Source organism: Amblyomma mixtum, chromosome 2, assembly GCF_055824585.1.
Source record: "Amblyomma mixtum isolate Tamu chromosome 2, ASM5582458v1, whole genome shotgun sequence".
Classification (NCBI taxonomy): domain Eukaryota; kingdom Metazoa; phylum Arthropoda; class Arachnida; order Ixodida; family Ixodidae; genus Amblyomma; species Amblyomma mixtum.
In genome coordinates, this window is record NC_143013.1 from 36,818,505 (window position 1) to 36,841,280 (window position 22,776).

General features: G+C 46.1%; 1 protein-coding gene across 7 annotated transcripts in view; it reads right to left on the reverse strand.

The window, feature by feature from the left end:
* Positions 1 to 18: 18 nt before the first annotated feature.
* Srrm1 (Serine-arginine repetitive matrix 1) overlaps positions 19 to 22,776 on the reverse strand; it is a 40,380-nt gene continuing 17,622 nt past the window's right edge. For 4 of the 7 annotated variants that reach the window (XM_089571182.1, XM_089571184.1, XM_089571185.1 and 1 more), the window contains 8 exons: positions 19,795 to 19,892; positions 17,447 to 17,631; positions 16,823 to 16,943; positions 16,427 to 16,571; positions 13,708 to 13,848; positions 11,571 to 11,777; positions 5,241 to 5,384; positions 19 to 1,145 (listed from right to left, as the gene is read on the reverse strand). In XM_089571182.1, the coding sequence (XP_089427308.1) occupies positions 999 to 1,145; positions 5,241 to 5,384; positions 11,571 to 11,777; positions 13,708 to 13,848; positions 16,427 to 16,571; positions 16,823 to 16,943; positions 17,447 to 17,631; positions 19,795 to 19,892 (1,188 nt within the window). In that variant the 3' untranslated portion in view covers positions 19 to 998. Of the gene's footprint in view, positions 1,146 to 3,053; positions 3,685 to 5,240; positions 5,385 to 11,570; positions 11,778 to 13,707; positions 13,849 to 16,426; positions 16,572 to 16,822; positions 16,944 to 17,446; positions 17,632 to 19,794; positions 19,893 to 22,776 lie in introns of those variants that run through there. The other 3 variants (XM_089571187.1, XM_089571183.1, XM_089571186.1) reach the window with 3 other exon arrangements.

The window sequence follows — 22,776 nt, forward strand, 5'->3', positions numbered from 1 at the left end:
GAACCACAATCACAGAAGTAGCAGGAAAACTGCCTTTAATTTGTGAAATCATCAGCCCCCCTTCCCCAACTCATACAAGAGAGTGAAAAAAAAAAAAGGACGAGGAGTCTAAGGTAATAATGTGATGACCGTATGTGTGCGTGTGTGCGTGTATGTGTGGCTGGATGGGCCGCTCCCAATGCGTGCGTAGTGTGCGCAGCTCCATCAAGCACTCCATCCAACTCTATGCTTTATACAAGAGACATTGACGCAGTTCCTTTTTCATCTTACAATGTTTACAAGAACTAGAAGATGCACCTAAGGGAAGCAGCATGTTCAGGATCCACAATGAAGAGCACAAGCCTTGAGCCTGTCAACATGTCGTCCATGTAAAACACAACACGGGACTTCTTTTTTTAAAGTTGGCCCTGCCAGCACCACAACAACATGCTGCCAGAGTGAGCAGTTAACCAGGTGCACTACTACGGAGGAAGCAAGCACCAAATACTCTCACATGTGCACAGGCCTCTATGTACTATCTCACATGCTGCAAGTGATGAAATATTGCAGTATTGGAAGCTATACACAAAGCATGAAGTTCCAAAGAAGCACAAGCATATTACAACATAACACACTACCTTAATAAGAATTAACAGCTATGGCCTGTCCATATATTATGCCAGGCTATGAAGCCAGAGCCCTAAGAAGGCATTTCATTCTCTTCGTACTGAATCTTTTAGGATCTTTTAGACGTCCGTGTTAAAGCAGTACAGTATTTCACAGACGTATAGCATCAGCATCAAGAAATTTAACAGTACAAACAAATACAACAAGCCTTTTGGTCGCAAACCTTGTGAGAAATTCTTATGTTAAGCAAGGGTCACAAAGCTCTAGAAGACAACAAAGGGTTAGAAGGAAGTCGCATCTACACAACATCCACTGCAGACCGTGAACATGGCCGCTTCCCTGGGGAACAGCATCCCCCCAGTACGGCAACTCACTCTCCCCCCTCCCTAGTTTCAGTTAGCCACGCTCACAAATGCCGCTGCAGAGCTGCCTTGCGAATCATCGCAAGAGTGACTGCTGGCCCGGGCCTTATTCAGCGACCGGAGGGCCTTTTCGCGCAACTTTCGCTCCAACTCCTCGGCAGTCTCTTCTTCTGACCTCTGGAAGGAAGAGTGGCTCCCCGTAAGACACACGCGCTTTTTTTTTTTATACATCCTCAGTTTTCACTGCCATAGAGTTTCTTACTATTACCTAGAGGGAAAGCTGGCAGCCCGTCTATGGGAGTTTGCATGGCGACCCCTCGAGACCACTTCAGCCACCATGGGCGCTCAAAGCATCATGGGGCGGTGAGCTACTTGTTGCGGAACTGCAACTTTTGGCCAAAAAATAATAGAAAAATAAAGCTGCTTGATAACTACAAACATCCTAACATTCAATATCTTGTCTAATGATTGCAACAAACGAGCAGAAAAGCATTTAAGTGCAAAGTTTGCCGAAAATAAGAGACGACTCGCTCTCCTATTGGCCAAGTAGTGAACACTATAAAAACTAATATTTCGTAATTAACAGGTGCACTTTTAAAAGTAAATATGTTTTCAAAAAAGATGTTGTTGCTTAAATACTATAAGAGGTTTTTAATGGCATTTCGGAAAAGCGAAACCTTTTATTGGCGTCGTGTGTTGTCGCGTTTTCACTACTATGGCTTTTGCACACTGCGTTCGCGCGAAAGTCATCTGCGCACACACGGACAGCGTTTTTGGAATGAAACATATTAGTAATGACACTCCGTGTTCCTGAAAAACTACGACTGTTCCACAACAAGTAGCTCACCACCCCATGATGCTTTGAGCGTCCATGGTGGCTGAAGTGCAGCGCCGCCAGCTTTCCCTCTAGGTAATAGTAAGAAACTCTATGTCTCACTGCATACTCAAAAGGCCAGCCCTCTTGAGAGGAAGCTTGAGCTAACATGAAACCGCAGCCTGTTTTTGCTTTCCAGCTCACAGAGAATGCAGAACTTCTCAGTTTAAAACTGCATCAGTTTGATTAAAATTTGTTGCATAAAAGAAGAGAACTCCGAAGAATAATCAAAGCAGGGTCTTACAACCGAGACTAACAGACAAAAACCAAAGCATCTGACATTACGCAGTTCGGTAGCCATTAAATGGGCAAATATCAAAATTCTGTGAAAGATGCCTGAGAGAACACTTTCACCCAGCCAAAACTGGCATTTCAGACCACATTGCAAGTAAAACTGATGTCAGTTATGGAACATTTATGACGGAAGTTCTGCTATTTTGCATACGTTCCTAAGTACATTGCAGGATTCCAACGTGTCTTCATCAAAACAAGCACACCTTCTCATTGGTTTTCAGAGGTTTTTCAGCAGTTCAAGGAGGATTTATGCCGGAGATCCGGTTCTATCAGGGAAAATGGTAAGCCTTCGTAAGAAAGCAAGAAATTTTATTCAAATCAGTGCAGAGGTTGGCCAATCTGAACATTTGTTTACTACGCATGCAAAAGGAAAATTTTTAGTTTCCGAGCTGAAGCTTCTTCTCTAATCAGGGCTTTCAAACAAATAACAGGAATGAGCCAAGAGTTCTTGAGCAAGTATACACCAAGCCTACATCTGTTAGGCAAGGCATACACATGTACAAAAACCAGCAAACCAATCATTTCTTGTACCTCTCAAGTGCTGCAAAATGCTGACATATGTTGATATCGATGTAAATTGAGAGAGCTTGGCACACAGTGCCATCAAAGTGCTGCTTTCTGCTACCACCAAGCTCTACTTTCATGGACCAAAACGCGGTGTCACACAGGGAGCATCATGCAATGCAACATGCAACATAGTTCTGGCATTTGTAAAACATTTCGTGGAACAAAACCTATGTGCATACCTCTGATGCTCTGCAATCATCAGCAGAAAGAGTAACAAAAGCAACCAGTGCTGTTCACAAAAAGCGAGAACTAAAACAAGATGGATATTATGTCCCTCCCCCCACCTGGTCTCATTTGTTACAATGGGGCACTCAATGCCATCTGCCAGGCTATCTCATTAATGAAATCAATGAAACCATAGCATTTTTATTTTTTTCAGACAGGTTACAAGCTTTCTGGCAATATAGAAAGCACAAAACATGGCCTGCAAGGAATACTCTGCCTGAAAGAGCCATGGATAGGACTACACGTAGTAGGGTTGAATCACTGACAGTCCAGTTATCAGAGTTAACATTTTCAATGCTGAAGTGTGTATCTAATCACAGCTTCCTGTTCCCACACATCACAGCAGACACTACACATGTGATAGCCGTTAACAAGAAAGCAAGAGATACCTTATTCTTCAATGCAGCAGCCAATGACATGTGCCGATGTAAGACACTGCATGTTTTGATTACAATAAAAAGTAAGTAATGCACAAAAACCTGTAGGTGTATGCATATAAGGTTCGAGCCACACACAGCACCAAAGCCTAACAATGCCTTGAAAGATACTCATGTTGACAACAAATTCTTGACAGCCCGGTGCCCTGGTGCTTGTGAGTAATGTGTACAAGGCAGACTGAGTAGGATGCAACTGAATATACAAGACACTTTCCCATATCCCTGTACAAAACTTGTTTCATGGCTTCAGCAAACAAACAAACAAAAAAGGCGCAACCTGGGTGACGTCTGATGAAAGGCATCCGCTATGTATCTAGATCTGAAAGAAATAGCGAATTTGGCCACCTTCAGCAAAAGTGCAGAACATCCTTGCTACAAGAACTGACAAGCACGTTTCCTCTACATTCACGTGTCCGCACAGCAGTGGACTGTGCCTTGCACACCTGTGTACTGAAACGGTTTCTTTTTCAACACAAGACCTGAAACTTAACACTGTGTGTAAAACCCCACAGAAAAGAGTTTCAGGGTTTTCCCGAAACAAATTTCCAGACAAAACCTTCAAGCTATTATGTACAACCAGCTCAAACAGCATGCTCCACAATTAAATGCGCGTTGTAGGATGTTTCTTTCAGCTAAAGTGGTAAATTGTTCGAAATCAAATTTCACAAGGAAATGGCATTTGGTCGGCAGAATTGTTTTACGTTACATTTGTTTTGTTTGGCATCCTTGCCTGAATCGAACAAAAAAAAGTTGGATATTCGTGTCGTCTGTGGTGACAACGAATTCATTGGGCTGCACTTGCCCAATGAATGTCCAATTCTTTGAACACAATGAAACTGCACAACAGCTTCGACAGGGTTACCACTAGCCACAAAGGATATGAAATACAAATATGAAGGCCCCCAATATGCATAATGGTGCGACGCACAAACATGATAGCGGCATTTCCAGTCACCAAAGGTCATTTCTCCCGGTTGCTCACAGCACTCAGCTGCACCAAGTCACCATCACACAGCTGCAGCAGCCGGGTGAAATGAGTGCAGAGGGCACACAACGAGTTCAAGAATATGGCTCAAAACATTAACCTAGCACAAACCCGGAACCTATGCATGTTCCAGTGGCAACGATACATTATTAAGGGGGGACACTGGTCTTGAAAAGAAAATTTTATTAATTTAGTCATAGTTATGAAATTTCCAGGGCACATGTATTTTTGTGCGCTGATTCTAGATATGTCATTTAATTTCATGTAAAACAATTCCTTGAGCACTTATGCACTTTTCATGCAAGTATTTTGCGGAGAGTTTTGAAGAAAATTTGCTGCAGGAAACTCGCTGAAATGTACGCCATTGGGTTCTCTTGACACCAAGGAATGCAATAAGGGTAAAATTATCATCCTGGCTATCATAGAACTGGAGTAATAGTTTACTGAAGCTGCCACTTCAGAAACATGAATACACACTTTCCTTCTCATTTCTGAAGCGACAACTTCAAAACTCTATAACTCAAGTTCTATGATAGGCAGGAAGACAATTTCACCCTTATTGTATTCCTTGGTGTCAAGAGAACCCAGTGGCATACATTTCAGCAAGTTTCCTGCAGCAAATTTTCTTCAAAACTCTCCGCAAAATACTAGCATAAAAAGTGCATAAGTGCTCAAGGAATTGTTTTGCATGAAATTAAATGACACATTTAGAATCGGCACACAAAAATACATATGCCCTGAAGATTTCGTAACTGTGACTTCATTAATAAAAATTTTTTTTCCAAGACCAATGTCCCCCCTTAAGCTGAATGATCACGCTTTCCATGTAATCCAGAGCACCAACAGTACAGGCAGTGCACAAAGCAGAGATACAACTAGGGCCTGCTCACCTCTTCGTCCACTTCTGCTTCCCCATCATCTTCGTTGTCCTCATCGTCGTCGCTTTTCCGGCTTGACTTCCTGTGTTTCCGGTGCTTCTTGTGTTTCTTGTGCTTCTTGTGCTTTTTCCTTTTCTTTCGAGTGCTCCCCTCAGACTGCAGGCCAACATAGGTCAGCGTCACTCACATGCTAAAACAGGCATCCAAGATGAGGAACACACTAGGAAATGCAATCTTTGCAGCACCTAAACAGTGCAGGTGCAACGCACTCCAGTTAACTCAAACCCCAATGTGGCCAAGAAAAACACAGCCAGAATATAAGGGGATCCTTTAAAATTCAAGGCTCACACAATTCGCAAATTAGTAGACAATCACAGCATTGGTTTGGTTTGGTTTCGTTTATTCGTGTTTAACGTCCCAAAGCGACTGAGGCTATGAGAGACGCCGTAGTGAAGGGCTCCGGAAATTTCGACCACCTGGGGTTCTTTAACGTGCACTGACATCGCACAGCACACGGGCCTCTAGAATTTCCCCTCCAAGAAATTCAGCCGCCACGGCCGGGATCGAACCTGCGTCTTTCGGGTCAGCAGCCGAGCGCCGTGACCACTGAGCCACCGCGGCGGAGCACAATTAGTAGACAATCACAGCATTGTGGATATTATAAATATACTCTAGGATAGCTGGCACATGTTCTCTGCAACTACCGTATTTACCTGAATGTAACACAACCACAAATGTAAACTGAGGATTGCCATCGTGAACATGAAACGAGGGAAGAAAAACTACAGTAAAACCTCGTTAATTCGACCCTCGTTAATTCGGAAAATCGGATAATTCGGACAGCCCATCTGGTCCCGTCAACCACATATAGTTCTCTACGGCGTAAAACTCCCGTTAATTTGGACAAATTTGGCCGTCCTTCAATTAATTTGGACAGGCGGCGGAGCTTGCATGTGTACAGGGAGGCCATGAGCGCAGCGGTGGTGAGATGATGATGATAGCGAGAGCGGCGCTGGTGTTAAACCGAAATGTAGAGGCGCCATCCACATCGCTGTCGACATCACCCAAGAAGGCAGAGGATGGGTTTTCTTGTTTTTTTTTTTCTTTTTTGTTGTTGTTGCTCTGCCGCGCCGCTGCGTCTAGCCATTTTTTTTTTCCTTTGTGTATGCGCCGTGAAGCGAGGTGTGTGCATGCTCAGCGTTTTTCTCCGCTACAATCTCGATAACGCTGCGTTTTTCGGCTCCTGCGATGGCTACCGAGGCCCCAGCGAAGCGGCCGAAGTATGTGGCGAAGGACTTGGCACAGAAAGTCGAAATATTGAAGGCTGTCAAGGAGGGAATTCCGCGACAAGCCATCATGGCAAGATTTAACGTGAAGAGGAGCACGATGAGCTCGTACGTCAAGAATGAAGCTCAAATTTTGCAAGCTTACGATGGGCAGCAGTTCTCAGACAAGCGGAAGAGACTCCGAACGGCAGCACATCCGAAGCTGGAAGAAGCACTGCTTCGATGGATTGTGGACACGCGAAACTCGCAGCTGCCGTTGAGCAGACCTCTCATCTGTGCACAAGCAGAAAAATACGCCCTAATGATGGACATTGGAGGTTTCAGTGCATTAGAAGGGTGGTTTGACCGCTTCAAGAAGAGGCATAATTTGGTCTTCCGCAGTGTCTGTGGCGAGAAAGGTGCTGTGGATGCAAGCGTGGAGAACGATTGGAGGAGTGAGCTTCCGAGGCGCCTCGCTGCTTATGAGCCCTGCAACATACATAATGCCGATGAGACGGCACTGTTCTACAAGGCCTGCCAGATAAGACACTCGCTTTTAAAGGAGACCCTTGCGTCGGCGGCAAGCGAAGTAAGGTTTGGTTTAGTTTATTAGGGTTTAACGTCCCGAAGCAACTCAGGCTATGAGGGACGCCGTAGTGAAGGGCTCCGGAAATTTCCGCCACCTGGGGTTCTTTAACGTGCACTGACATCGCACAGTACACGGGCCTCTAGAATTTCGCCTTCATCGAAATTCGGCCAGACAGGGGGACAGTTTTGCTTGCTGCAAATATGACCGGCACGGAGCGGCTGCCGCTGCTGATTATTGGAAAATCACAGAAACCGCGGTGCTTCAAGAATATAAAACAGCTACCTGTGGACTACCGATCCAACAAAAAGGCTTGGATGACATCTGAAATATTTCAAGCCTGGCTACGCCAACTAGACCGCAGCTTTTGTGTGAAAAAGCGCAAGGTACTGCTTGTAATCGACAATTGTAGTGCACACAACAACATGTCAGGGCTGGAGAACATCGAGCTGCTCTTTCTGCCTCCTAACACCACAGCTTCCCTCCAACCCTTGGACCAGGGAATAATTCAATATGTAAAGACCCGGTACCGCAAGCAGGTGCTTGAACGCATGTTGTTGTGTTTGGAAGCAGGTAGACAGTACGATATCACGCTTCTCAGCGCTGTGCATACATTAGTGCACGTGTGGCGCAATACACCACCTGCAGTCATTGCAAACTGCTTTAAACACAGTGGTTTCCCTCCCAGCATCGACTCCATTGATGTGGATGAACAGGATGGCAACAGCGAGGAAGAGTGTGACTACAAAAGCATTCTGCCGCCGAATGTTGAGCTCTGCGATTATGTCGCTATCGACAGCAACATTGCCGTTGCCGGCCATCTCACCGACAGTGAAATCGTGGAAGAAGCCTTAGGGAGTGAGCAGCCGAGTTCAGAAGATGATGACGACGCGTATTACAAACTGCCGCATCCCGCTGTGACGGAGGCTGTTGAGGCCCTGAGTGTTCTAGAAGACATGTGCAGGTTCTGCAGACAGCGTGCGCGCACTGCATCATTTGGCAGAAGTGCGCAGAGTCGTAGTAGCGATGAAAGTTTCCCGCACAAGGCAGTCAACGATAACAGATTTTTTCAAAAAATAAAGGTACGCTGATGTGGGGCACTTTGTTGTGTTTTTTCCTGGTCCTCTCGATAATTCGACACTCGGTTAATTCGGACATTTCTTCCGGTCCCGCGAAATCCGAATTAACGGGGTTTTACTGTACACGATTGCAATGCAAGGGTCAACTTAACAGAGGCATAAAGTAAAAAATGAGCGAGCACGAATGCAATGCAAAGAATGAGGCCACAGCATACGAAAAGATGGGTAGAAGTTTACTAACAAAACTACTCCAAAAAATGGCTTTCACGTGTTGTGTTTGAAGACAGCCGCACAAAAATTACCAGGCAACACTGACAAGATAAGCGCACAGTCCTGCAGCACCGTTACCGTGCTGACCATGTGCTTTAGAGAAGTCATCATAAAAACGAAGCTTCTTCCAGTTGCTCAACCCAACGGCGAGTCATGCCTCCTGAATGGCAGTCGCCGCTCTCACCAAAATTTTAATGAGTCGCCACCTTATGCGTGGAGCCATAGGAAAATTGCGCAACATGCAAGTCGATGGTCACCAAAAATTACATCAGATAGTGATAAAGAAAACCGGAGAGAGCACCTTTTTGTGTGCAGTGGCAGCGCCAAGCTTTCCTGCGACCCCAGCAGGTTATTGCCATTAGTTATTGCCATCAGCTACGATGTTGAGCAAGTCTGCCAAACTTATGCAAAGCCTTTGTCAAAAACTTAAGAGCTTAGGGAGGTTTGTGTCTGGGCGGTGCCGTGGTGCTGGTTATGCATCCCCAAAGTTTAAAATCTTCTGAATGTAAGAGGAACCTTGGCCCTACCTAGTACGAAAGCTGGAAGTTGCACAAATGCTAATTAACAAAAAAACCCACACAATACGCCAATTTTTCTCACGGAAAGAGTTAACCGAACAACAGAGTTCGTATTTAATAGAAAATGCCTTAGTACCAACGATAGTCAAAACCCCAAACTACACTGAGCCCACACAATACGCCAATTTTTCTCACGGAAAGAGTTAACCGAACAACAGAGTTCGTATTTAATAGAAAATGCCTTAGTACCAACGATAGTCAAAACCCCAAACTACACTGAGCCCAACATAAAACTCTCATATCCCAAATAACCGCTGGGTCGAAGTGTTCATGTTGAACACTATAGGCACCGTGCATTCGTCATAGATTACCGTGTAATCACGTGTATTGGCCGCACATATGTATGGACCACACATCCTCTGTTCCGGACTAGATAACAGAGAAAAAAAAGCATGGTTATACATATGTATTAATTTTTTTTACATTCGTGTATGGGCTGCACCTTTAGAATTACCACCTATATTTTAAAGAAAGTGTGGTTCCTTACACGAGTTTATATGGTACCCAAAAGGTATTCGTGGCACAATTTGGATATCCGACTTGGCCAGCGAGAGCTCCCCCCCCAAAAAAAAGAGAAGAAAGAAAGAAAGGCCGTGTCCTTGAAAATCTACACTGCCAAAAGGTTGCGACCTTCAACCATGCCCTGAAGTGAGCAAGTCTGCGCAAACACTGCAGTGTACAGTCGCGGGTAAAAAAGATTAGCACACATAACGGAACACCAGAGCGCCGGAATGACAACGCGTGGCGCTGCGGGTGGCGAAGAGGCTGATAACGAGTGCCGGGCCGTTCCCATTCTACGGTATTAGGGGGGTTCAGCGGACTGCCACGGACAGCAAAATTACTGGCTAAAAGCAGCGCTATCATCTATTGTTCCCACGAGTTCCTTTTCACAAACCATCACGGACATAAAAAAACAGTAATAAAAAGAAGCCATCTGCTCATGATAACCGAGCCAAAATAAATGCCGCAAGCACAGTCATGTATGGTCGGCACTTCAACGCTCGGGCGGTGCACGCTTGATAAAGCTTACTTCATGCCGTCCCCCCCTACGCTGCAAACATGGAAACGGCCCGATAGGCAGGTCTGCGTTCCGCAGTGCCTCGTGGTGAGATATACAAATTCTGATCACCAATGATCTGTGCTAATATTTTTTGCTCGCGACTGTACACCCACTCCCTGCTGCCTCCTCTCTCGGTTCTGAAACCTGGAACAGAATGTGCTCCAGAAAGCAATCACAGCTGGGCAGACAGAGAGTGGACATGTGAGGAGGAGGAGGAAGCACCACCAACCCTTCCCTCAACCACCGCCCTCAAGGACAGTGTCAACATCAAAATACTAATGCACTCTCACACTAGCACGCTCTGATGCATTCTATACCAGCGCATTGCCCTCTACTGAATGTTTCCTGTACTGATGATCCATTACAAGGGGCTCCATTCTAGTACAAATGCTCTGTTCGCGAAGTGCAGCTCGTGCCGAAAAATGAAGCGACAGTGAAATCTCAATTTTATCTGAGCCAATTCGAAATCCCAGAAAAATTCTAAAATTTTTGCTGTCCCGTATCTTGTAAATTTTACCAGATAGTTCACACCAGAAGCTGGAGCCGGCCTGGTTAACTCGAAGATTAGGGATGCTACGCAGGTACAGCCGAATTTGCTGCAGAAGTACGAACACTCGAGTTTGACTAGCAAGGAAGCATCATGCCGCTTATATAGACATACGAAACCACATTAAGCAACGCGACGCTTATCGGACTCCTCAATGCTTCACACGCCGCCGCACAGAAAGTGGTGCCACTCAGGCTTAGCGCGACATGAGGGCATCCTATCGGACCATGCTGGCGATAACAAAGAGCGCAGGTTCTCTGTCGAAACTAGGTCAAAAACACGCCGTGCTCAGATTGGTTGGATGGACTGAACATGCACACTTTTACCGTGGCTCCTTTCCAACCAACAGCTGCTTTTCTGTGCATTCCTTAAGAGCTGCACCAAGAACGTTGGAATAGAAAAGTGCGAGCTAAAGGCAAAAAAACTTGGCGCATAATCATTTACGTCAGGAGAGGTGCATGAACATGCTTTGCCGATGCCAAAGCTGGCATGACCCATTTCCGAGCTGCTGACAGCCACGTGGTGACAAGGACAAAGCAAACTCCTGCTGTAGGAGGAAGTAACTGTTAAACATCAATTGCAGCTTTGTTGAGTGCAACCGCAACAACTGTACAGTAATGCAAGTAACTGAAAAACATTTCACGGTTGCATTTTTGATTTGCTTCAATATTTCATAATTCGACAACAAGGTTAATTTGACCATCTCATGCAGTCTGACAGGCTTCAAATTATAACAAGTTTCTACTGTGTGCAGAAGGCTTGAATTTTTATAACGCATGATCAGCACACTTCCGCTTATCTTGCAACCGTGTTTATAGAGAAAATTTAATTCTCACTCTGTCTAGAGCTCCAGTTTAATGAGGATGTACTGCATTAGGCACTTAGTTCAGTAGTTCACTGAACGGATACTTTCAGATATCGGCCAAGTGCTAAACTTGCAAAAAGGACAAAACTCACATCACTTGACTCAGAGTCCCTTCGTCGCTTCTTTTTCAACTTCTTTGAAGAATGCTTGTCAGCAGAGGCAGGCGGGCTCTTAGCAACCACCTCCACTTCTTCGTATTCAGACTCTGACTCGGACTCCGACTCTGGTTCTGGTCTCGCTGCTGGCTTTGGGGGCTCTGGCTTGGCAGCGGGTCGTTTTGCCTCGGCAGATTCTCGCTCCTAAACACAGAGCATCAAAACCTCATGTTCCACTGGTAATAGCACATTCCATTTCAGCTTTATTCATTCTATTTGCTTACAAGTACCCTCTTCACTTTGGGCCTATTACACAATTTCATGCTCTAGCAATTCCAACACACAAGTTGGAAATCTTCCTTGAAGAGTACTCTCTGCAATGCAATAAGTAGCTAGAAAAGCCAGACATCAACCTTTCCGTTACGACATAAGCCCTGCACGCCAAGTCAAACTTGTCGACTCTGCAGCAGTGTGCAATATGAATCACAGGCAAGTAAAAGAGAAAGTGGCAGAGTGCTCCAGAGCAATCTCTTCTTTTATTCGTCTGTCGTCCATATTTCATGCATCTCGAACTGCGAGACATTGCCCAGCAACATGTTCAGCAACAGTGGCAGCCGAGTGCTGTAAAACTACTCGTTAAAGTAAGAGAAAAAGTAAATATATAACAATTAAAAAAGTATAGACAGTAGGGGTGTGCGAATATAGGAATTTTCTAATACGAACTGAACACCTGTTCAATAAGAAAAAATGTTTCAGAAAAAGATAAAAAGGCGAATGATGTTGTCCTTGTTATTTTTTTTTTTCAATATACTGTATGGTCTTCGCAACTGAAACAAAAACTCGACTGACTTAGCATTGTATAAAAAGACATGATGTGCACAGAAATATGTAACTACATGATAAGACAGCATAACAGTATGCAATCTGTAATGTGGTCATGTAAAATGTAATCAATGAAATGACCAATGACTGGCAACTACAAATAACATTATGGCAAGTAAAACCTTAATAATTCTAATTCCAAGGGACTGGAAGATACAATAGGGGTGCACAATTATGCATGGGCGCAAATTAAGTGAGTAAATACAGCCAGTTATTAAGATGATCACAAACTATGCTCTAAAGTTTGTGGAAACAATAAAAACAACCACTCAACAAAAATTTATCAATGCATCGTTAGATACAAGAAAGAATAAGGAATAGAATGTTGGAAGCATATATTGGTTTGGTTCAGCGTATGGGGTTTAAACTTCCCAAAACGACTCTGGCTATGAAGGATGCCATAGCAAGGCTTCCAGAAATTTCTACCCCCTGGTGTACCATATTCAGAGGCTCTTCCATTAACTATCGACACTCCCTTGGGCACCAAGTTCGCAGTTGAGTGCAAGAAAAAACACTCTTCAGAAAAGCGTTCAGAATAGCCGAATACTCCTGCATCGAGCAAACATAAAATTGCAACCATTCTGTACCATCCCTGGTATCTTGTTCGTCTTGCCTTATGTATGGTGCCATGCTTTGGTTTCAATTGTAAGTACAGCCCCTCACTTCAGATTTTCACATTTTGAAAATTAGGTGGACTACAATCGTGTAAATACGGTATTACGGCAATTAAATTTTTACTTTCGTTTTGTGGGGTTTAACGTTCCAAAGTGACTCAAAGCTAAGGGGGACGCCGTAGTGGAGGGCCCCAGATAATTTCGACCACCTGGGCTTCTTCAACGTGCACCGACATTGCACAGTACACAGGCTTCTAGCATTACACCTCCATCGAAATGCGGCCGCCGCGACCGGGATTCAACCTGCATCTTTCGGGCTAGCAGCCGAGCACCATAATCACTGAACCACCACAGTGGCCAAGTAAAATTTCAAGTTATTAAAAAAAAAATCCCACATCTTTCTGTGCATTTCTGTGAAAACAGCATCATGCGACTGCGTAACTTTTTGAATGATTGAATTTTACTTTTTCTCTTACTTATGGGTCGCCGGGTAGTAAACAATTGCCAAAAATCACGTTTACTGTTTACTTCTACAGTAACCCAGTGGTCTACAACTGCAAAACACCACATTTACCGTTTATTTTTAGAGTAAATGGGGAATGAGCTCCAGTGATCGGTGTGTGTGTGGTGTCACTTACACGCGACGAGCCGTGGTCTCTGCTGGGTTGCCTCTCAGGGCCCCTGCTCTTTTTGGACGGGGGAGATACTTCCTTAGGGGCTGGCTTTCGGTGCGGAGGTGAGCTTTGCTGCCGTCGGCTGCCAGAGTCTGGAGGTCTCACCTGCATGAAGGCATACCAGAACATGTACGGTAACTCAGCACACTTCCTGTGTAGCAAATTAAATAGTAATCAATGCACCTCAACAACGCAGCTCAGCAGAAAGCACCGAGCGTCAATAAGAAGTTAGGAGTGGTCACAATGAATCAACACACAAGTGCTACAATAAGGTTTGCACAAGATACAGTAAAACCTCGTTTACCCGGATCTCGATAACTCGGAAATTCGGTTAACTCGGACATGCACCGCGGTCCCGGCAAAAATGTGTGTAGTTCAATGGTGTTAAACGCTTGTTAACTCGGCAACATTTAGCCGTGTATCGGTTAACTCGGACAACCCCGGCAAGAGCTATCGAAACGTCCATACTCGGCGGCCCGAATGTTCAAACACCCATAACCGACGACGAAGCCGGCGCAGCCAGGAGAGCCACACAAATCGAAACAAGACGAGAAATGGCCGCAGGAGGCGAGAGATGTGATGATGATAGTGAGAGAGCGATCAGTGGCCAGGTGGCGCTAGCCACCACCCAGCGCACTGGTCGAGCATTCTGCCATCCAGCAACCACTAAAAGTTGCAAAGGACGCCGGGACGGCTTGCTAGGCTTACTTTGTCACCGGATCTACGCGCGTGCTGCTCAGCCCATTCGACCCACGCTACGCCTGCGCTGCAGCTGTGTTCTTTTGCGAGCGTGCGAAAAGCCGTGTTGTGTGCGGACTCGTGCCCATTGCGTACGACTTCTGGTGCGTGCTGTAACTGCCACCACGTCTACGCAGACGCTGCAGCTGATTTTTTTTTTGAGTTGCGAGTGTGACAAGCCGCATTGCGCGCGGACTGGTGCGTGCTGTCTCTGCCGTCACGCTTTGCTGTTATGGCGGCCGCCCCCCCAGCGAAGCGGCAACAGCAGCCGGCCAATAATTTAGAAACTAAGGTCAAGATATTAAAGGAGGTCGGTGAAGGCGTTTCTCGGCAAGAGATAATGAAAAGGTTTGGGCTCAAGCGTAGCACATTGAGTGACTACGTGAAGAACGAAGAAAAAATTCTCCAAGCATTTGACAGCGGGAAGTTGACCGGAGCAAGAAAAAGGCACAGGACGGCAGCGCATCCGGCGTTAGAAAGTGCGTTGCTACGATGGGTCGCAGATATGCGCAGTGGGCAACTTCCTTGGAGCGGGCCGCTGATCTGTCAGCAGGCTGAGAGATACGCAGCGAAAATGAACGTTGACTCTTTCAGTGTGTCTGAAGGATGGTTCGCGCGCTTCAAAGAAAGACATGGGTTGGTCTTCAGGAACGTATGTGGTGAGAAGGCAGCGGTAAATGAACGTTGCATCACTGATTGGCAGTCGACGGAGCTTCCCCGATACCTGGCTCGTTACGAACCTGCCGACATCTTCAACGCCGATGAAACAGCACTTTTTTTCAAGGCCTTGCCGAACAAAACGATCACGTTCAAGGGTGACCCGTGCGGTGGAGGCAAGAGGAGCAAAGAAAGGATAGCTGTGCTCCTCGCCACAAATATGTTGGGCACGGAGCGCCTACCACTTCTTGTGATAGGCAAAGCAAATCACCCTAGGTGCTTTAAGAACGTTCGCCGCCTGCCTGTAGAATACAAAGCTAACAGAAAGGCGTGGATGACCATGGATATTTTTCAAGCCTGGCTGCGGCAGCGCGACCGCCGTTTCTCCGCCAAAAACCGCAAGGTTTTGTTTGTCGTGGACAACTGCAGCGCACACACCAATGTGACAGGGCTGGAATGCATCGAGCTTGCATTCCTGCCGCCAAACACGACGTCTGCTCTACAGCCGCTGGACCAGGGCATCATCCAGCACGTGAAGACGAAGTACAGACGGCATGTGATGGAAAGGATGCTGCTCTGCAAGGAGGCTGAGCGAGAATATGACATCACCCTCCTCAGCGCGGTCCACATCTTAGGCCATGTCTGGAGCAACACGTCGGCGGAGGTCATTGCGAACTCCTTCAGGCACAGCGGGTTTGTCCACCCTGACGATTGTGATGTAGATGTGCCTCCCGAGGACGCTGAAAGGATGGGTGACGAAGCGACTGATGACAGGAGCTTGGAGTTTCTCCTGCCTGCTGATGTCCAGCTTGCCGACTACATAGCCATTGACGATGGTGTTGCTGTGGCTGGCCAGCTGACTGACGATGACATCATATCGGAAGTGCTCGGCGTGGAGGAGAATGAGTGTTCCGATGATAATCCAGATCAGCCGCCGCGACGTCGCACTGTGCGGGAGGCCGCCGAGGCTCTCACCGTTCTAGAGGAATTCTGCGTATAATCCCGTGACAGTGAGCGCGCGAACCATCACCTGATGGGGTTGAGAAAGATCGTTGTAGCGCAGATTCCGGCAACGAAATAAACGAAAATAACGCAGTTTTTCAAGAAATAAAGGTATGTTCATGCTGCGTACATTTGTTTCTCGTTTTCTTGGTACATTCGATAATCCGGAATTCAACTAACTCGGACATTTTTCCCAGTCCCGTCAGATCCGGGTTAACAAGGTTTTACTGTAGCACTATGTCAACCCCTCAAACCAGAGTGGGATTAAAAAAAAGATCCCGCTCACCGGCCTCTCAGGGGATGGAGATGCTGATGAGGAAGAAGTTGAACCGGAATCATCCGCATTCCTGTGTGGTGGCTCCTCTTCTGCAGATGATGACGATGACGACTCTGAAGGCTCTACAACTACTGGCTTTCTCTGCTGTTGACTACTGCAAGAAAATGCCAACAGTGGCAAAAAAAGAACAGAGCAGCGGCATCACACACCATCTCAAAAGTCATATTACTCCGTATAAACGCATGTACTATACTCTCAGTACACTTCCTCATGACCCAACTTCAGCAAAATACAAAACTCTTGGACAAGAAACGATGTCCAACGTTTCATAGTTAACGAAGGCTGCCTTCTGTGAAGAAACTGATCACTGAAGCCACAACAGGCAAAATAAACAAGGTTTCTCACATGGGATGGTTGTTATGAGGTGGTGCGTGTCGTGCTGAGTTTGACTCTCTGTAGCGTTCGGCAGCTTCGGATGGGGTACGAGATCTTCGGGCTTGGCTTCTGGAAAACTGAGCAGCTGCACCTGCAATACAAAGGAGGAACAACGTGGGGTGGGATCAGGGCAAAAAAACGACACTTCAGACATTTGCAACTCAGCTGCTTTCGGCTATCAACGCTTGCCTAGAACAATGTGCTGACCTTACCAGAGCTTACAAGACCAGCTTTAACATGCTGCCTTGACAGCTTTTGCAACAAAGAATGTCTCTCTCAGCACCTTCTCTAAACTGTAATCAAAGAACAAATGAAGCTGTTACACTAACCATACCAGGGATTTTAAGGACTACCCTGAAATTCAAAGCAGTACATTTGTCTGCAACGCCAAGGTATTCTGTCTTTAAAACTAACTGGCGGTCTCACAAAAGGATTACATTTGTCAAGTGCCACTGCAGCCCTGTAATCAGCTGGCCAAACAAATTACAGCTGCAATTTTCTCAAAACTGAACTCTTCCCAACTGCAGCGTGGGTTCTGTCCTTGCCAGTATTTTCAGCCCTTCAAGCAAAAGAGGCACAGCAAAGCAAACCCACGCTGCTCTCGAGGAGGACTCATGGCTCCGCGAGGTGGTGGTCTCCGTTCCCGTTCGTGGGGAGGCGAAGGCATCCTGCGCCGGTCTTCCCTCAAGGGCGAAGGAGCCATCCTGTACCTTCTACCTGGGGGACTCATGCTCCTCCTATGTTTGTAACGATGCCTCGGAGAAGGACTCCTATGCGGCCTGTCCATAAATAAAGAAAAAGAGAGCACGTCAGCATGGTTGCAGACACAAGCGCGACAGGCTTCGCGGAAGGCAGCTGGAGACACGATGGCAACAGACAAAGAAACTTAGCGGAACTAATCAGACATCATAATCATCATAACTGGGGGGGTTTTCATGCAATCATTTCACAGACCAGACTCCTGATGCAGCACAAAACTGCTAAGAAAGAAAGAAAGAAAGATGGCGGGTGGATACGGCCCCCGGCTGTGCTCATTAGCGATGAAAGGTCATGATTTGGCTGCACTTTCTGCACCAGTTCAAGTGGCACTCAGTTTGTCTGTGCAGAGCATGTGCCACCTGCACTATGGCACCTGGTTAGATGTCGTGCTGCGCAAGTTCTGAGATGTGCCCTCGCAAAACAGCTGAAATGACATTGAGTGTGCATGTGTATGAATGTGCATGCAGTCAGTGTGTCTGTATCTGCACCTGTGTAACCAACTGGCCAGCAGGAGCACTGTGCACGGGTTCTCACCTCTCTGTCCAGCCTCGCAAGTTGATTTACGCACCACTTCTTTTAAGTGCGCCAGCCCGATGCAACATTCTACGAGGGACAAAACGCAAGTGCTGCACATTTTTAATACGTGGGTGACTGCAACGTCTACGATGACTCTCTGTGACACCTCTGTTCCCAGCAGCAAATGGCCTCGAGGTAGCCAATCAATCACGCTTTCACCTGTTGCCTGCCTTCGCTTGCCAGTCAGCCTCTGACAGTCATTCCGCCACCACCGTCCACTGACAGTGAATGCAAGTTGTCGAGTTCAAATATGTCAAAATTGCCAGGTACAGTCAAGCCCACTTATAACAATATTCAAGTGCCATGGAAATACCATTGTTATAACCAATAATTGTTATAACAGGGTTGTGCCGAAAAAAAAAATAAAAGATGACAAACTTTAGAGAATTCATTGACGGTAAATACGCGCAGGGATTTGATTGTTCTAATGCCTGTAAAAGGTTGTTAATTCGAACTTCAGGAAACCGGAACAATGTTCACTGATGACCAAAGCACTGCCATCACTGCGCCACCAGGAGCTTCGCGCACCTCCACGTCACAGGAATCATTCTTATGGGAAATTCAAGAAGCATGCAGAACTAAGGCTGTGGTGACAGCTGACAAGAGAAAAAAACCAGCGCTGGCTGCACGCATGCGCACTGCTCAGACTGATTTGGGGTGTGTGTAGCCAATGCAGCAATGCAGCAGCTCTCCTGACGTGATGACGCCTGCCTCTTCTGCTATTGTGGCGTTGCTGCGCCAGCTTAGTCCATTGGTCGGCCCCACACGTGCACGCTTTTGTGTTTTGATGATGTAGTTGTAGCATTTCCTTGTTTTTTTTCCTATAATGGTTGACATGGTTGACACTCAATTACCAGATTTAATTGTTATAACCAATAATGTGCCTTGACAGCATTGCTATAAGCAGTTTATTTTACCATAGAACACATGGCAAAGCTGATGGTGCCATGACTGACCGTTGTTATATCCGATATATTGTTATAACCAGTATTGTTATAAGTGGACTTGACTATTTTTCTGCGGTAATCGGCAGACAACAGGAGATCATTTTCAGGCAGGACGGCAACAGCCTGCGCCATGAGCACAAAATGTCCCAAGGTCTCGTGTGACAGTGTGAATATCCTTTTGAAATCAAAGTCCACGTATTCTGCCGTCACCTCTCGAAAGAAGCACCTACTGACTTGACGACGGTCAACGTGCGCCACTTTGCACAAAGCAACAGAAAGGGCAGAGTCAAGCTCTTCATCACTTTTGGATTTGACAAGTGAAGCATCTCATGGCTGCTGCCCTAAAATGTGCAGAACTAGCACAACTCTGCACCACGCGACAAACACCAGCGTGTGGTCGCAGCAAACAAACATTCCTGCACTGTTGCGCTCGATTTGGTAGCTACACCAAGAGCACTAGTGTCAGGCTACACTTGTGCCTCAAGAACTGGCGCTGTATTGACATAGCACTTTCATGACCTAGCGCAGAAAGTGCAGCCAAATCAATGATGATGATGATGCCTCATACATCAACAACTAAACAATTCCACGGGACTCCAGGAATAGAAACAGAGTTATAACAAATAGCATGAGCGTTGAAATTTGTCTCAAGAGGAGTACCTTCCACGTGGAGGGCTTGGTCGTGGCCTGCGTCTCTCCGGGGACACGGAGGCCCCAGAACCAGAGGAAGATGCTGAGCCACTCCGTCGGCGACCACCCTGCACGCAACGAAACCCAAAGAAGCCCCCTAGCTCAAGCAAACATCCCCATCACCCAGAGGAGGTCTAAACCACCTAATTGCTCTCTCTAAGCCATACCCCCCCCCCCCCCCCCCCCCTACAGAACTTGAGGCATTTAGCAAACATTAAAATAAAGTCAACTACTGCCACTACTAGCATCCAGCTAAACAAAGCCCGGCACAAAACCCAACACACAACAGTGCATCACCACTCAGCATTAACCACTACCGCTGCCTATCTCCACACTTTCCAATGGATGACAAGTACTGTCATCCTGAACAATAAAGATGCATCATGAATTTCATAGCACAAATCTCAATGAAATTGATTAGTTGCAGTAGATATCAGCACAAAAGGTCATCAAGCCAAATATGGCAAACTGATACCAAAAATTGGGGGACATTTACGTTCCGCCTTTAACTCTTTCCTGTCCGCACCTATTCCCATCGATAGCCCGCTATCGATGGTTTCAAGTTCGTATTTTCCCGCTTTTTGAAGCGTTCCTGGACAACTAGCGCCATCCAGTGTGAAATAAAAAAAACTATTCTTTCAGTTTCGCTTTTGGTTTGACTTTTTCCGCCAAGCGGTGATTTTTGAAGCCCCTCTGGAGTCAGCTGACCGGCGCTCCTTGTTTCCACCATGGTGTCGACGTCGCGCGCTGCTGCTGCGCCGAAACCGCGTTTCCACAGAAATTGATGCTCCTGAGAGTTCGTTTTTGGACGAGAACAGCAGCAGTGAGGATTCAGAAGACGACTTCAGCTCTTCAGACTTCAGCACCGACAGCGAAACTGCGTCAGACCGACCCGGAACGTCAACAGCCATGCCTCGCTAAGTTTCGCTTTCTCCCCCGAAATGTTCCGCTTTTGCTGCGCGCTTATCGGAAAAGATCAGAGTGTTCTGAAGGTCATAACTCTTATCTGCAGGGTGTCAACGTCTTTCGGGCGGAATTACTTGCCGCCGGCAGCGCAGAGAGTCGTGTTTTCGGCTCGAAGACAGCCAGGGGTCGACCTCGGCGTTGTGCGCCGGAGTGTCGCACGGCGCTCGGCGGCGCGGTCGTCAACAGCTTCATACTTTTTGACGCGCATCATCGCCAGGAGCATCCCGAAGCCCCAGAATTGTCGAGGACATCAAGATTTGATCAGTTCGCGTTCAGACTTGAATTGATCGAGCAACTCCTCGGATTTGATGAGCCACATCCTGAGGACCCCAATGTTCGCCCTCTGTTTCTGCCTCGTGATTCACCTCAGGGGCTGCAGCACAAGCCGCAGAAAATGCAAAGTACCGGAACTGCAAATTGTGCTACGAAGAAAAAAAGGTGGAACAAAAAACAAATGTTTTCTGTGAGACATGTGCGGCCAACCTCTGCTTCACAGCAACAAGGAACTGTTTCGCGCGGTGGCACGATGGTTACTAGGACTACTGTTTCCTTTCCTAGCCCAGCTAATACTGTTCGCAGCAAACTAAAATTTGCTGCAATGTTGCATCGATCCCTGTTGTAAAAAATGTATATTTGGAAATTTTTTTGTTTTATTTTTGAGACGAAACTTTGATGTTTTTGTGTTTTTTTCTTTGTAACTACAATTTTCTTTCTGATAATTTTTTTTTCATCTCTTACTCAATAAACATGTTGACTGTGACTAATAACAATGTGAAGAGAATTTCCTCCTCTACAATTCGGTACCACACGCTCCTGTACCAAGCAAGTTTTGTTAAAGAAAAAAAGATATTAATGATATGACCTGAAAACCACCATTTTCCCCGCGGACAGGAAAGAGTTAAGGGTATGATGCGGACAGGAATTCCTCTCTCACGCAGACACGGTGCTTCCTCTTTCACAATCATAACCATTACGTGAAAGCCCAACTTTAACCGAGCTGCATGAACGTGTCTGCATGTAGTAGCGGTAGCATGTCTGACCCGTAACTAGAGGGCCCGAGGGGCAGGGTTTTCCGATACACCTCTGGTGTGGCTAGCGCCATCTATGCAGACGGCAACGCAGACATCGGCTTTTCTGCGAAATGGGGCCTTTAAGCTTTTGCGTAAAATTGCAAGCTGGGTTAGTTAATAGCCTGACATGCTTGGGTGAACAATGCGAGACCCACAAAGTCAAAGGTAGACAATACATTACAAGCGCTCGACGCGTGTTCGTCTGCCTTTGTCCTTGTGTTTTTTGCGTTGTTCAACACTCAACCTTATATATCAGAGTTGTGCTACTGCCACTCCATTGACATAAGCAGGGGTTTCAACTCATGTCCTGACCCTCAAGGACAAAGCCAACAAAAGCTTCACTGTTCCATGCCTGAAGCTCTCCTGTTCCCCTAATAACACTACAGAAGATCATAAGCTACAGAAAAAAAAAAAAGAAACTTGAGGAGGACTGCGTTACGAGTAAGGTGCAATAGATTTAGAGGGTTAATCTCATTTAAGCAGAATTGGTCATTCTTTACCTAAGGGGGGACACTGGTCTTGAAAAAAATTTTTAATGAAGTCACAGTTACGAAATCATCAGGGAATAAGTATTTTTGTGTGCTGATTCTAAATATGTCATTTAATTTCATGTAAAACAAATCCTTGAGCACTTATGCACTTTTTATGCTAATATTTTGCGAAGAATTTTGAAGAAAATTTGCTGCGGGAAAGTCGCTGAAATGTATGCCATTGGGTTCTCTTGACACCAAGGAATACAATAAGGGTGAAATTGTCTTCCTGCCTATCATAGAACTTAAGTTATAGTGTTTTGAAGTTGTCGCTTCAGAAATGAGAAGGAAAGTGTGTACTCTCGTGTGTGAAGTGGCACCTTCAGTACCCTATCACTCAAGTTCTATGAGAGCCAGGATAATAATTTTACCCTTATTGTATTCCT